Here is a 17,275-nt window from a genome sequence, read left to right on the forward strand (position 1 = left end):
AGACACACAGAGATACAGAGCATCTAAAGAAGAAGAGAGAACAAAAATGATACTGCTATGTTTTTAGGAAAAGACAAAAAAATTTTTTAATGGACTAAAAACGATGTAGATTAATTCTAGACGATTCCAAATGACTGTCTTAGCAAGCTTGTGTAATAAACTCAACGAAGCAAAAATGTAAAGTCAGCTTTTTGGCTTAAATGCCTGGTGAACTAATTAATAGAGAAACTCTACATAAACTCATTCTAAAGGATGATTTATTAACTTAATTGGCTAGTATCTGAAGTGTTATCAGGGACAAAAATTTATTCTGTTTTCTATATTCTCCACAGCAGACAGAGTAAGTTCAATTACTAATTTACAGGAGATTCCGATTTGGGGAATAAGACATTGAAAGTCTGAGAGACAAAAAATTGTAAAATATCTAGCTTATCTGAATGTTATTTTTACTTTAATTTTTATAAAATTTATTGAATTGGGATTCAGATATAAGAACAAGAAGCTTGCCCTCCAAGAGCTCACAATGTAGTTTTTATTGGGGTCAAGACAGAACGCAGTTATATAATTGGCTCATTGACATATCCCATGTCTGCTCAACTTTTTTTCCCATGTATAAGCCCTCAAATGTTGAGCCTCTGTCTTCTCTATTTGTGTATCTAAATATCTGAATATGAAACCTACATAATTCTAAAGGTCTAGAGAGTAGCCTTACATGAAGGAAAAAGCTGAATGAATGACATCTAAATGTCTGGAATATATAAGTGATAGACTTCAGAATTCTCAACCAACTTCAAGATGTTCTAATAGCATTAAGACCATGAGAAATTCTCACACTGGCTCCAATTTATACCCTCAAACCTGCTTTTCTGCTTATCTTTTTGCTACCATCAAAGCCTCCTGTAATCTTTTTATCTTCTTGTAAGGCTTTCAATTATCATATGTTTAGAATAAAAATCAGAAGTTACTTTAGACTTGTGATAGCAGCTAAGATACTGCACAGGAAACAGATTTCCAGTATTCTCAGGAATTAATCCCAAAGAAGGAATTAATCCAAAAAAAAAGCTAGAAAGAATAATAAAATACAACTCAATTGTATTCAACTTAATCAACATTTATGATAATTGTGTGTTAGGCACTGTTCTGGGCCTAGGGGCTACACAAATGAACAGTAAACGTTTTTTGAACATCACAGCTTAGCACATCATTCAAGGTCTATCTTTGCCTTACTCTTTTAACACAGTGAATCCTTGAAGTCCATGCCCTGTTGTTTTTCACTTCTCTACCTTTGCATATGTATCTGCCACTTAGACCACCCTCTCTCTAGCTCTGTTCTACCAGAATAAGTCTCACTGTCATTTGGAACTGTGTCTCATGACTCAGGGAACAATGCTTCCATCAAGCTTTCCCTGCCCCACAGTGGCTAAAAATTATATGAATCTACAGCTTCCTGGTCTCTTTCCCTAAACACTGTACTGCTATCCCCTGTATGAATGCCATAGTACCTTTCCATGACACATCCACAGCAAGGGCCACCTAAAATTTATTTATTTTTTTTTGTTACTTTGCTTGTTTATTTGCTTTTTTTCCTCAGATCCTCATTATATAACAGGTACTCAATAAAGTTTAATGAGTCTAGTGGTTAGAGCGGAAGCTCTTTCTAAGTAAAAGCAATCAACCTTGAAACCTTTATTTTAAGTGATTTCCCTTTCTCTCCACCTCCATTCCCACCCCGAAGAGCAAAATAATTGGAGTAAGTTGAACGGACTTCATGCTAAACCAGAAAAATTTACCCTTGAAAGAATCAAAGATGTTTAGAGTTAAATCTGATGAACAGTGGATTATTTCTAAATGAAATAGCACATATGAGTTACAAAACTTATAGCATTGCTTCCAGTTAAATATTTCTTATTTATATAAACAGATTTTTCTCAGTCTTACCTGTATTAAGTTAAACATAAAGCAAATATTTTAGAAATAGATAACCATAAGAACTACTGAATACCTTGACAAACTGGAGGTGCTCCATCCATCTGCAGTCGTTCTCCTAATCTGCACGTCAGAATTGCATTACCAACTAAAGTAAATCCTGGAAGACACTGATACCTAATAATATCACCTATTAAAAAAAAGAGGGGAGGTTTCATATAAGTAACAAGGTGATGATAAAAATAAACAAATATTTCAATTGTAAGAGAATATTTTCTCCTTTAGTTATTTTCAATCAGTATAAAAATGTTATTAGGTATAAGTAGGAGTTATATTCAAAATATTGAAAAACCAGTATATAATAGTCATTGACCAATGAGGACCGAAGGCAAAAGTGAACTGCCATTCCCTCTGTACTGGTGCATGCTGACTGGATATAAGCAATAGTCATAATGAAATAATTTAGTTGATATAGGTGAGATAGGCAACAAAAATACAGCAAGTAGTTAGAAGGCTTTCTATTTATTGCTTTTGTATCTGAATTAAAGTTACATCGGTCACTGATAGTTTCTTTGTGTGTTTCAACCAAAATCAATATAATAATAATAATGAATAATAAAAGTTTACTATGGCAACATTAAGATGTCTTCGTATATAATTTTTTTTCAAACTGTGTGGCATTAATTATTTGGGTTGAACTTCCAACTCAGTTTTAAACCAACTTTATGATTAAACTGAGTAGAATCGACTAAGCATTTTCCAAGATATGAAAATGAAATATGACTTCTAATATGCCCTACAAACCATTCATTCTGCCAAGTCAGGCATAGGTCTGAATTCAAAGAACTACAGTGTCAGAAGGCAGCAAAATAACAGTTTGGAAAGAACCATCAGAGTAAAGTTAACGGGTTCAAATTTTAATACGTTTTCTAATTGTACATTCCAGAAAAACAAAATTACTTTTTCTTCTCTAATATTCCCTTTCCTCTTTTCACTCCTCTCCCTTCTTAAAAATTCTAAATAATCTCTATCAACACAGGGAATGAGGATCTCAAGTCAGGCTATTACTATTCTTTATTTTGGCTTATTTTTAAGCAAATAGTTCTGCCAGCAGTATGTTTTCCTTGAAAATAATTTAACAGCCTTTACCTATTTCAAATTCATCATCTTCCGTCAACATTTCAGCATTGGGTACAGGTGGTGGAGGTTGGCACACCCTTAGTTGATAGGCTATAAAAATAAACAATGTGTTTATTCCTTTTTTGAGCAGCTACATGTATTCACATATGCAAAAAAACAAGAAAATTATCAAAGGTTGTTCAAAAAGAATAAAAATAAATTACATAATTTATCAAGTTTCAATTATGTCTTTATTTTTAAAAATATACTACAACATTACAAAATATTTTCCCATGGTAACAATGCTTACTTTTTATTCCTTATTTCTTACCCTTATTCTAGTCCTTCTTGTTATGTGGTTCAAAACACTTTGTTTTTTTCCTCCTTTGCATGATCACAATTTGGAATCATGTATTCATGTTTGCTTACTTGCTCAATGCCTATCTTTCCCAATACACATCACTGAATCCCCTGAACTTACCCTTAGCAAAGTGCATGGCATACAGCAATAATTGCAAACAAATACTCAGTGTTTACTTTATTCCAGGCAATATTATAAATACTTAACTCAATCCTAGCAAAAAAAAAAAAAAAAAAAATTCTTATTTATGTTACTATTTCTTAATTGTCCCCATTCTTTAAAAAAGAAAACTGTTAAAGAGAGTTAAAAGTTTTCCCAAATCACGTAGCTATAACGTGACAAAGCTGAGGTTTGAACCTAGGTAGCCTAGCTCCAGAGCCTTGTCTCACCATGCTACTTTAATATAATTAAAAGATGTCTGTTTGTCAAATGTCATGTTTCTAATTATTATATCATTTGAACGGGTCATCCCATTGGATTACATTGGCATTTGTAATCCGATTTGTAATTGAAAGGCCACCACGACAAAGTCTCTATGAATCCAAGCTTCATGCCTACTATCCCCACATGATATCTAAAATCTACAACAAAATCCTTTGCTTGATTGAAGTCTTTTTTTATCTTAAAGTCTTCCGAAAATGTACTATACTCATATTCATTCAGGAAACATGTCTTATACTATTATAACATCTGAGGCAAATTGTTTTATATGCCTATTTTTACTACTTAAACTTAGAAGTTCTTTATGTACTCAATGTGCCGATAAAGAGAATGAGATTCAAAAGACACAGTAGCTTATACAAGACCACACAAATAGTATAGGACATAGACAAAAATTGAAGTGTATATCGTCTAATTTTAAAGTGCATTCAACACTACTCCTATTGCAAAAAAAAAAAAAAAAAAGTATTATGTGAGCATTGAAGAGTATCAACTAGACCAGGTGAGGAAGATTCCTACAGTAGGAAAAGAATGAGATATACTTGAAAGAAGGAGTAAAATTTTTCCGGTTCTAAAGAGTAATCCTGAGGAGAAGAGCATTTCAGGTGGAGGATAAAACTTGAACAAAAACTTGGGCAAAGCATAAAATCATTAATTCATCATCATCCAACAAAAAGCTACTTATAAGAGATTAATTGGCTAATACATGTTCAGGTTACTAAGTATAAATAAAAGAAAAACTTTTCAAAATGTAGATCTAGAGAGATGAAACAAAAAATAAATGTGTTTTAATTTTCTTCTGCAAATTTTTATCTGTCCCTTCAAACACCTTCCTTCCAGTAGTTTAGCCTGTTTATAAAAGCACTTGTTGTGCATGGATGTTAATTTGCAAGTAAAACACCACTGTACAGAAGAGTTACTGCTAGAGAAGAAAGACTTGCTGGGAAAGAACTCCATAGCATAAAGTATAACCCAGATTTTTGATAAAATGTTTGGTGGATAGTAATTAGGAATTTTGAAAATTGTTTTCCTGAACTTATTACTTAAAGGGGGTACAGTGATAAAGGTAAAAGGTAATTGTAAGAAATGCCAAAAATGTAAGAGAAAAGGGAGAAGACATGGGGAGCCCTACACAGAGAAATCTTTCTGAGACTATGCTTTAGAGAAGATTTTGACTGGTCTTATCATAGAATAGAGATCAACTCAGAAATTACAGAAATGTAGAGATGCTCATGTCTGTATTATTTTGCTTGTGCTTTCCTGTGAAGTTATTTTAATCTTCATGCTAATCCCAAATTGTTTTATTATTTTAAATAAGAAACATTTTTTTATGTGGAATCCATGACTATTATCATCTGTGGAATATGCTGAGAATGACCTAGATAACTCAGTTGCAGGATTTAAAAGATCAAAGGTTGTAATTTTTTACTAAAGAAGACTATGATGCTCAGAGTTATTATGTTACTTTTCCAAGACCATGTGGGTGCTGTAAGCTAATGTCTTATTCTCTGTTCTTTCCTATCACTGTCAGTTTTATAAAATGTATCCCTAAAAGCTAAGGGATCACTGTCAGCCCATGGAGGGTCTGAGGTATAATTTCCTTACCTCCCAACTCTATTTCAACAAGAACAATTCTATTCTTATCAACTATAAATTTGAATTCTGAACAAACTTTCCTTTAAATAAACTTTCTACATTGTTACCTAAGTGATTCCCTTGATTCCTTTGGCTAAAATCCTGACTTTGTGTCTCAATTCCCAATTCTATATTGCCAGGCTAAAAATCTTTTGTGATCTCTTCACGCCTCCCTTTCCCACCCCTCACTGTTATTTTCTAATCACAGAACCCTTTTCGTGGCACATGTAAACACGATTTGTTCAAAGTGTGTTATTTTCCATTTATTTGCATACTTGTTCATTGGGTCCCTATGTAGACTTTCAGAGGCTATTTGTTTATCTACCTTTTTCACTATCCAGGAATTAGTTCTTGTCACTATACTTACAATTCAACTAATATTTGCTAATAACTGACAGAATGTAGGTTTCTTCAGGAGGGAAACAACCTCTCAACAGTCTTCCCTAAGATGACTCCCAACTTTAAAATTGCCAGTGGGGATGAAATAGAAACAACTGAGTGTCAGAGAATGCTACACATTGAAATATAGGCAAGATCTGGCTAAAATACTTTTCAAGGTTGAACTATGTAATTTTGAATAAATAGTAAAAGAGAAAGGAATAATGAAAAACAAACAAACAAACAAACCTCTTTTCATCTGTTTCTCTTTTGACATTTGAAGGCCAAGCACTACAAAAGTTTCAATCGTAAGCAGCTCACAGAAATTCTGTTTTCAATCTTCATCAATCTCTACTAGTATGTTCTTTAACATAACTTTATGATTTGTCCTATGTCTTTCCAATCTTGCTACCAACATCTCAGTCTAGATTCCTGCCATTTCATTCCTGCTGTACTGGGTTGAATAGTTTCACCTAAAATTCATGCCTTTCCTGGAACCTAAAAATGTTATTTGAAATAGGATTGTTGCAGACGTAATTGGTTAACTTAAAGTTGTATAGAATTATGGGGGCAACCTTAATTCAATATGACTAGTGTCCTTATAAAATGAAAAGCGACACAGAGATGTTCACACAGGGAAGATGGCACATGATGATAAAGGCTCAAACTGTGGTGATTCATCTATAAGCTAAGGAATGCCAAAGATTGCTTTGAAGCCATCAGTTTGTGGTACTTTGTTTCAGCAGCCCAAGTAAACTAATACGCCTGTGTTATTAAATTGGCCTATAGTGTGTTCCTTACCTTCAGTGTCTCCCTGATACTACCCTTCTTACATTCACTTCACTAGAGTAAGGCAGTATTTATCTGGAATCCACTGTGTACAAAGGACTCTGAAAATTCCTTTACATGCCTCTTTCATTAATCAATAAAATGCCACATCAAAATATGTGTAAATTACTCATGTTACCAAAAGAGATACTAAATTTCATAATGGCTGAATTATTTGCCCAATTCACACAGCCAGAATTTGAACCAAGTTCCACTATAAAATTAAGACACATTGTCTCCCAGATTTATAGATAAATAAGCCTCATTTGGAATATCACTTTGTCACTGCTATTTCCCTGTTATCAATTTGCAGCGTTTTTTTTAATGGCCTACAGATTGATTTATCATCTTAGATAAAGCAAGATCGTTACCCTAATTCTCACCAATCCCTCACATGAGATGTCTGCTATATCCGGCTGAACTTTCCTGGGTCCTTTGTATTTGCCACGTTCATTTCCTATCCCACACCTTCATTTTTGGCAATCTTGCCAGCCTAGAAATTGGCACAACAATATTTAGCATTTAGTGTTTTATTGTGTTGAATTGTTTTATGTATTGGTTCATGTTCTATGTATAGCTTAAGTATTTTGTATTGTATTTGCATTTCCTACAATACCTAACACATTTAATTAAGTTGTTTATTAAATAAGTTATTATTGAGCTCCTATGATGTGCCAGATGTCAGAAACCATAATAGGTGCTGGGAATGCAAAGCCTGCTCTATACATGCTAATAGTTGATGAGAAAGATATTAATTAATTAGAATTTAACTAGTTGACGCAAGGGCTGTGTGTGTGTGTGTGTGTGTGTGTGTGTTTTCTGGAGAGGAATGATAGCCCTGGTGAGAGAGAGGAGGGAGCGAAAAGAGCAAAAATCAGGGGCTAAATCAGACAGGATTGTACAAGTTATACTCAGGATTTCATTTATTTTAAGCTGGACCAATGGGAGGCCTTTAAAGAGATTTAAGTTGGAGAGGAATGTGGTCAGATTTATCCTTTAAAAGATCACTGTGGCTGTAGTCAGAAATTTTTAAAAAGCACACACACAATTGGAAGAGGACAAGAGTGGATAGCAAGAGACTCCTAGAATCTATGTTGCAGTGGGTGTTAAATAAACAATTGCTGATAGAGTCTACAAAACTTCATAGTGTCCCCAAATGACTTATGCATTAAATTAAAAGTCTTGATTATGACCTCCAAGGATTTCTAACTTTGTCTAATTAACTTCATCCCCACCTATTAACCAGTTTATATTTTTAGCTACAAATAAACAAAATAAGTTTATCTCCTCTACTTAAAATTCAAGTACCACTGATAGGCATGTGGCCTATCATCCTCACTTCTTAAAAAATGTTAAACCACAACTCTTCATTTTTAATACTAAATTTCAAAAAATCAAACCTGTCTACAACCTCTTACTGTAGTCTTTTTCATTACTCCATCAACAAAGTTCTCAAATGCTCGAGAGTTTAGTATTTGATGATATAGCTAAAACTTTATGTTCTATATGATTTTCTTTTGTCTCTCATTTTCTTGAAATCTGTCTTCCTAGCTCTTTTATAACTTTGAACATGACTAAAACAAGAGATGTCTTCACTGATAATGCTACGTAAAGTTGATCCTTTGCAGTTAACTTTGTTTCACAGTCTGGTAATTTTCACAATCTGTAAGAATTATGTATTTGTTTACTCTCTATTTTCTTATATTTGTTTATGTATTTGTTTACTATTTTCTTATACCAGAATGTAAGCTCCATGAAAGCAGGAACTTTTGCTTTTCTTATTAACTACTAACTCTTTAGGGCATAATCCAGTGTTTGGCACATGGCAGCATTCAGTAAATATGTGCTGAATGACTGAATGCTAGAGAAATGAAAGAATGAATGCTGAATTAGTGTGTATACATACATATATATATATAATGTATAAGTATGTATATGAATGAGTATATATGTATAATATATAACACATTCTTATGGTCTTGAGTATGGACATAGTCTAGACTCTTTGGTTCTTTGAGTTCAAATCCTGTTTTGAACACTCAAAAATTGGGAACACTTGGGCAAGTTATTTATCTTTCCACCTTGCTTTCCTCATTTATAAAATAGTAATAATTTTATGCCATCCCAAAGGGCAGTTATGAGAATCAAATGGGTTTACACATGCAAAGCACTTGGAATACTGTCTGGCACATTTTAAGCATTTTAAGCTTATCTTTTAATAAGAATAAACCACTATGATATCAAATTGGGATTCTATTTCTTCAAGATATTTGATATTCACAAATAAATAACATAAATATTAATACTTCCTGCTTTTCTTAACTTTCACTTCTTATTTCTAAAGGACATTTTGATTTGGCAATTATTTACAGAATTATGAATAAAATTGAGACATCTCATCTTTCTTGGTCAAAGAAAAGGGTGTAATGACTGTGAGATGTGATGCATCAGACGTTTTGTAATTGAAGGCAACAAAGGGGAATTAAACGTTGTGCGGCTCTGCTTCTCTTTCTGAATGTGTTTCTATCAAACCAATCAACATCATAAAAAATATACATAATCCAGTTTGTATTGATAACTACATTTGTGCACAAAGCAGGCTGATCAAATATTTACTCTAGAACCAGACCAATGGTTCAAATCTCGGTCTGCTGTTTGCTAGTTCCATCACCGTAGGCAAACTGCTAAGAATCTGCTTCAGTTATCTCATCTGTAAAATAGACATAAAGCCAAGATTGAGTTAAAATATTATAAAGTGCTTAGAATAAGGCCTCAGTGTATTACCAGTTAAGAGGGAGGGTACATCCCCTGTTTGACAAATATTGGCATCAGCATTTCTGCTGTGATGATGTTTGTACCCGATACACATATAACTTCAATCTGACGTGACCTTCCTCAGAATGGGTCATTCGAAGCACCCATGTGACTTCGCAGAACGTATCTAACCACTTGTTTGTTTCTATTCTGATTTAAATTGGATATTATTGGCCAGGCACAGTAGCTCACGCCTGTAATCCTAGCACTGTGGGATGCTGAGGAGAGCAGATCACTTGAGGTCAGGAGTTTGAGACCAGCACAGCCACCTGCAGGGAGAGGTGAAAAGCTGTCTCTACCAAAAACACAAAAATTAGCCAGGTGTGGTGTTGCACACCTGTAATCCCAACTACTTGCGAAGCTGAGGCAGAAGAATCACTTGAACCCGAGAGGCAGAGGTTGCAGTCAGTTGAGATTGTGCCATTGCACTCCAGCCTGGGCGGCAGAGCGAGACTCTGTCTCAAAAATAAAATAAAATAAAATAAAATAAAATAAAATAAAATAAAATAAATAAGATATCCTTGTTTTACATTGATGTACATTATGTCGTAGTATAAAATTCATGAGTTTAGCAACACATTTCATCATCCTATATAATATATGTGTCTGTGGTTTCAAAACTCTTAGCACAGTGCTCTGGAAATCACTTAAGAAATACTAATTAATAAATCAAATTAACACAATACCTCATTCTCTATAAAATATATGCTTTGGTTACTCAGGAAGAAGGTAAATAGGTCTGGCACAAATAGATCCAATATTGTATAGGTTAGAATCATAGACAAACCGGAAATAATCTTAGAAATCATTTCTCCTAGACTCCTTAAGGGGTGGTAGGAAGATGACCTAAATAAGTGAAATGAGGTGGACAAGGTCACACATTCAGTTACTGGTGGAACTGAAATGATTAAGTCATATAAATTATGTCATCTAAATTTTAAATCGCATGTGCATATATTTTAGTCCATGTTTTTCATGGATTGTTCCATTTAGAAACAGTTTGCAGCCATGACCATTAACAGAAAAGCTGCACAAAATAGGTATTCACACTTTAAAAACACGTATTGGAACTAAGTATGTGTTCTCTTTAGAAGAATCATTTTGCCGGGCGCGGTGGCTCACGCCTGTAATCCCAGCACTTTGGGAGGCCGAGGCGGGCGGATCATGAGGTCAGGAGATCCAGACCATCCTGGCTAACACGGTGAAACCCTGTCTCTACTAAAAATACAAAAAACTAGCCGGGTGCGGTGGCGGGCGCCTGTAGTCCCAGCTACTCGGGAGGCTGAGGCAGGAGAACCAACGGCGTGAATCCAGGAGGCGGAGCTTGCAGTGAGCCGAGATTGCGCCACTGTACTCCAGCCTGGCCGACAGAACGAGACTCCGTCTCAAAAAAATAATAATAATAAAATTAAATTAAAAAATAAAAAAATAAAAAAGAAGAATCATTTTATCTGACATGCCCCACCAACTTTTAAACACCATTTACTATCTAACAACTACATGAGGGCATCATATTCCACATGTCTGTATCTTCTGAGGATGATTATTATTTAAATAGTTCTCTGTTTTTGTTCCAACGTGCATAGATATCTGGTTCCTCATCCAACAAATACGTTTTTCGAAGCTGGTTTAAGATTTGATTCTGGCAACATTTTTTCGTTATTTTTAATTTTCTATTTTCTTTGCAATGAAACATCCAACCCAATTCCAGAAAAGAATGCTGCATGTATCTACTTCTATTCAATGCGCTATTAAAGACTTCTTCAAAAAAGACACACAGAACACTGGCAAATTGCCATTCCTTCTCCAAACCAAAAAAAGGACAAGCACATAACCTTTCTGCCAAGTAAGGACACAGTATTCCTCACAGAGGACAGAAATAATGTTGCATCTTCCCTTATAAACTCTAAGCTCTATATAAGCCCCAGTGTACTTCAGTGCTCTTCCAAGTATGATAATCTCATGATTTGGGGAAGATTTTGGAGATAACAAACGTTGACAATTTTATGTTCTGTTATGCAGTTTTGGCAGTGTTATTTTTAAAGTTATCTGAAACAAGCTTAAACTATTTCACTTGAAAGCACAGCTAAGTGTATTGAAATTAATGCTATCTTAATTTTAATGAAGAGAAGAAAACAATAAATTTGTTTTCCATTTTGCAGAAAATCTGCCAGTGGGTTGACATGAACATAGAAGTGTGTTCCAGCAGGGTTTAAATTACTTTACAATATCCCTTTTACACCACTAATATTTTATATTCAGTTTGTTTCTCTGACTCTATAAGGGAGAATATTAGAAATCAAGAGAAAATGCTTATTTGGATTTAGAGATGAGAGACAGAAAGTTTCTATCATGAAGAATGAAAATGAATCAACGATATGGTTTGGTTCTACGTCCCCACCCAAATCTTATCTCAAATTGTAATCCCCATAAGCCCCATGTGTTGAGGGAGGGACCTAGTGGGTGTGGTTGGATCATGGTGGTGGTTTCCCCCATACTGTTCTCATGAGAGTGAGTGAGTTCTCATGAAATCTGATGGCGTTTGACAGTTCCTCCTTTACACACTCTCTGTCTCCCCTGCCAACATTTAAAACGTGCCTGCTTCCCCTTCCGCCATGACTGTAAGTTTCCTGAGGCCTCCCAAGCCATGTGGAACTGTGCATCAATTAAACTTCTTTCCTTTATAAATTACCAAGTCTTGGGCAGTTCTTTATAGCAGTGTGAGAATGGACTAATACAGTCAACAAGAAGTCACTCTTATTATTTTCCTAGAAAAGAAATAACAGAAACTATTGTGAAACAAAACTATTCGGATATCTCCTGGATTATTTTAAGAACATTTCAGTATCTGTTGCGTGAATTGTCTTCTTCACATGCAGACAGCTAATTTAAGGTATCCTGTCTAGTGCTGAGCCCATTGAAATCTGAAAAACAATGTGCCAAAGGCCTCTTCTCTACATTGTTGAGTTCCCTGGCATATAGACCTGGCTCTAATTGATAGGCCATCGTCTCCTGTTAAACATAAACAATTTCCCTAAAAACTAACAGCAGGCAAGGTAATTCTTTGACCTCGTTGAAATAAGACAGAAATAAGACCTTTCCATAGTCATAATCAGAAAACAAGAACACTGTTCAAATCATCAAAATGACAGAGTCTTCCACCTCAGCCAACCTTAGTGAATAGTATTTCCACACTAATTATATAGGTATATTCCATTCCCTCCACCTTCTAGAAAACAAAGTTAAGATACCCAATCATAAAACTGCTCCAATTTTCTGACAGCACCCAATCCAGAAGAAAGTTATGTTTCCTTGAACTCCTCCCCAAACCATCTCATACAGTCGAATTCCTATATCAAGACTCTACTGACACACTTTTGCTGAGATCACAGAGTCCCTCATCATATGCTGTCTCACTCATTATCACAAGTTAATAAATCTAACTTTTTTTTTTTAACAGAAATTGTGTTCCTGAAAATCTTTGGCTGGAGGCAACAGAAAGTAAGATATTTAAGAAAATAAATACCATACTTTATCAACTGGGCATATACATACAGTGAAGTGTCAAAAGATAGTAATTTTGACATGACTTTTAGTCTTTTGAGTTATAATTAAGTAGTCATTTAAGTCATTTAACTAATAGTAAGTGGTATTTTCCTTTCCTCCTAACAGTTCTTGCAGTTTGGTTTTTAGCTCTATCGCTTCATTTTATACACACATGCACACACACACACACACACACACATTATTACCTGATGTCCATATCCCCCATACTCTCTGGACATCAAATAATAAAACCCTTTATGGGTTCTGTGCTCTAGTTATTACAATACAAAAGGAGGTCAGGTCTTCAGGTTATGTGAGGCAAAGGGGTCACACAGTTAAAGGCAATCGTGATTTATGCTTTATATAAAGCATGTCCTTACATCTGCAGCAGTCTCTTTTAGGATGAGACTTTGTGAAGTTAAATATACTTGTTTCCAAATACAGCATTTATTGTAAAAGTAGCATAACCATAAAAGATGACCTGAAACACATTACAGGCCTTTTAAATACATTTCTTAAAAATAATGAGTCATTATGTAATCAACTCATTCTTCAATATAAAATGTGCTAATAACAGAAAATAATGAATAACATAATTATTAAATCATATTATGTTAAGAAAATCTTCCACATAGAAAGTGAATTTCCCTAATACATTGATATTAGAAAAATCGAGTATCCTGGATAATTGGCTTAAACACCATAACATAACTTCTGTATTAAATTAGCAAATACATATTGTGGTTATACTCTAGTTGCCGATTATTTTGAGTGACACAAGTCAGATCTCAACAAAACTTTTACTTTCTCTTGGCCCAGTGACCACAGCACATTTTAGAAACTATAAAGAATACACTGAGCTGTGATAAATCTATCAAGGTACTATTACTACTTTGTAGATCTTTGGGAAATGAAGCAATAAGAAGCTTAAAGCTCCAAGTTATAATTAGGAGGCATATTGAGAAAATGAGATGACCCATCATATTGCTAAAACTGAAAATCACTTTGACTAAATGTTTAAAGAACAATTGGGTTTATATACCATTAAATATAATCTATTCATAAGATAATATCAGCTTAGAACATTGCCTGGCACTTAATAAGAATACAATGGATTTTAGCTGTTGTTATTGTTGTTTTGATTTTTCAAAAACGGATCATTCTTTGAAGTCAGGCAGACCTATTTTGAATTTCAACTAGCCTTTCTTCTTATTGGTTCTCTGGTTTTATGTAGGTTGTGTGGTTTTTCACTCAGTTTGTTCATTATTAAAATGAAGATAATAATACTTACCTCATAGGGTTATTATGAAAATTAGCAATAATACATGGAAAGCACCTAGCACAGTGCTCAGCATATTAAATTTTCAATAAATGGTTGTTACCACTAATATAGTGATGGTTATACAAAGTCACTGCAAAAAGAACACTCAGTTAAATTTATTTTGAGTAATTTATCTTTTAGGGGGTCATTAATTAGGACTGAATATTATTATTAATTATAAACCAACCTCATCTTGACTCTACAGCAGATATGAAAAAAAAAATGTGGTTCTTACTTTAGGAAACCATAGTTATAGCAACACAAAGAGAGACAAAAACATTTCCTCAAATGAGAAAAATATATGATATCTGAGGTAAAGTGCCTCAGCATTTACGCCTGTCCTATTTTTTCATTGCAGAGAGCTTTCATTTTGCAAAGCTTTTTTATGAATGTTATTTTTGATCATAAAAGACTTTATGAAGGTGATGTTTTATAAAAGACAGATGGCTGCCTGGATCTCATAAAGGAAGTTAGGTTAGAGAGAAAAACACACATTTTTTTCTTCTCTTTTCAAGTATATTAAAAATATATTAATAAATAAAACTTAAATAATCAACGTGACCTTAAGAAAATACACAAAAATATTGAACTGTCAACTTTATAAAATAAATATATAATTCTTGAGAAAATCACTTCTGAATTATTAAGCAAGGGATATCAGAAGTAACTATCAAGTCTAAGAGGATATAAAGAAAACTGGGTGGGTGAGTAAATCATTCAAAGATTAGGTATACTCAACCAGCTTAAAATAAGTGTTAAGCTTATAATGAATTATATACTCAGTTTATTTATCAAAAATTCCAAATAATTTGACCAAGTTTTTACTATTATGAGACTTCATTTTGACATTGAGCCTATAGCTCAAATTAGTATTAACAGGCATATCTTCTTGTTTTTGTTAAGGAGGATGTGATTTAGAATTACACATTTAGAAATTCTAAAATGATATTTTTAAAAGTTATTACTAACACAGCTCAAATAAATACCAACAACTTTTTAAAGAGACTGAACACACACTTCCCACTGTAACACTAAAATACAGTCAATAAGAAAATATAAAAAGGATAAGAACAAGAAATTTGTATCCTCAAAAAACACTCACTTAATAAACTCATAAGGCTTATAAAATAATACACCATATTGTAATTAAGTTTTCAAAAGTTTGGTAAGAAGAGTGAGTGTAATCACAGAGGTGATGGCAGTGATCACCATGAGTTTAAATTATTAAGAAGTGGAGGATATGGGACTTAACATAAAAAGACTTAAATAACTGAAGATGAGTTAAGAACCCAAGAGTAGTTATGATGGAGACAAAGATGTGATTTAAGAATGGAAGTTCAGGAGGCAGTGAGGAAGCCAACCTGACTGAAGTTGTGTAGGGACTGGAGAGTAAGAATCAGTGAACTGGATTATAGGGTAGCTTTAAATTAGATTTACTGTAGGCCTCATGCATTCTTGAAAAGGCAGGTAAGGATGAAAGCAGTGCTTTAGAAAAGTTATCCTATTAGGGCTAGACAAATTGAAAGTATCAGTCAATTTTTAACATGAACTCTGGCTATGCTCCCAAACTTCAAGTTTATTTTAAAATTTGAGTGGAATCTCCATAGCTGTTGATTCAAACATTAGCCTTCATTAGGCTCTGGCATTTTTTTTTTTTTTTTTTTTGCACCTTATTATAAAATCTAATGAATGAATGTCTTATTTGAAAAATCTAAAATGTGAGATAAGATATGGTATGGAAACAGATATTTACTGAACATCTGCTCTGCCAGGCATTATGCTAACTGTATATTATCAATTATCTCCAGTTCTCAAAATGTCTCCTCAATGTAAAGCTGACAATATTAACAATTACAATATTTCTACAGTTGAGCTATATAAAATTGCCCATAGGACTTTTTGACGAAAATTGGTTCAACCTAATACATGCCAGTAATTGGAGTAAATTATACATATATAATATGACATTTAATCCTCTCAGCAATTCTATTATATTGTTTTATAGCTGAGGAAAGTAGAGATCAAAGTGTAACTTGTCCAAGGTCAAATAGAAAATAAAGGGCTAAATGAATATTTGATCTGTTGTTTGTTTGTTTGTTTGTTTGTTTAGAGATAGAGTTTCACTCTTGTTTTCCAGGCTGGAGTGCAATGGCACCATCTTGGCTCACTGCAACCTCCGCCTCCTGGGTTCAAGAGATTCTCCTGCCTCAGCCACCTGAGTAGCTGGGATTACAGGGATGAGCCACATGCCTGGCTAATTTTGTATTTTTAGTAGAGATGGGATTTCACCATGTGGAACAGGCTGGTCTCGAACTCCAGACCTCAGGTAATCCTCCTGCCTTGGTCTCCCAAAGTGCTGGGATTATAGGCATGAGCCACTGCACCTGACCTTGACCTGCTTTATTCTTAAGCAATTCCATTTCTATCACATATGTCTCAAAATCCACTTGCAAAAGTCAAGTGAAACATTTTGAAATGAGGATATATGTTTATATATTCATATATGTGTATGTTTAAATCCACATTAAGATTTTGTGTTTATGTGTAGATATCTATTATCCACATATTTTTATATGAATGTGCACATTCTATCTCCTATACACACACACACACACAGACATACAACACTGACATCCTTTCCTTTAATAATATTTTCCCCTTGAAATGTCTCCTAAATTTTATAAAAATTTTATACTTCCTGTAGGGTTATCTTGAGGATATTTATAGTTCTTCAGTGAATAGTCCTTTCTTTATGATTGCAAGCAGTACATAAAAAGATTTAAAAAAATTAAGTAGAAATCCTTGTGGAGATAAAATGTACATAATATAGTTTGGCAACTAATTCTTTTTTTTATCTTAATGATAATGTATTAGTTCCTGAGTTGTGATTATCAAAGTAATAATTC

At 33.8% G+C, this 17,275-nt stretch overlaps 1 protein-coding gene across 1 annotated transcript in view; it reads right to left on the reverse strand.

Annotated features, from left to right (window-relative positions):
• Positions 1-17,275, reverse strand: part of CSMD3 (CUB and Sushi multiple domains 3) — a 1,234,679-nt gene that overhangs the window by 87,816 nt on the left and 1,129,588 nt on the right. Inside the window, exons 43-44 of the mRNA XM_025394338.1 lie at positions 3,076-3,156; positions 2,003-2,116 (exon numbers count right to left, since the gene is read on the reverse strand). Of these exons, the coding sequence (XP_025250123.1) occupies positions 2,003-2,116; positions 3,076-3,156 (195 nt within the window). The remainder of the gene's footprint in view (positions 1-2,002; positions 2,117-3,075; positions 3,157-17,275) is intronic.

The sequence above is a fragment of the Theropithecus gelada genome, chromosome 8 (genome assembly GCF_003255815.1).
Source record: "Theropithecus gelada isolate Dixy chromosome 8, Tgel_1.0, whole genome shotgun sequence".
In the NCBI taxonomy this organism is placed as follows: domain Eukaryota; kingdom Metazoa; phylum Chordata; class Mammalia; order Primates; family Cercopithecidae; genus Theropithecus; species Theropithecus gelada.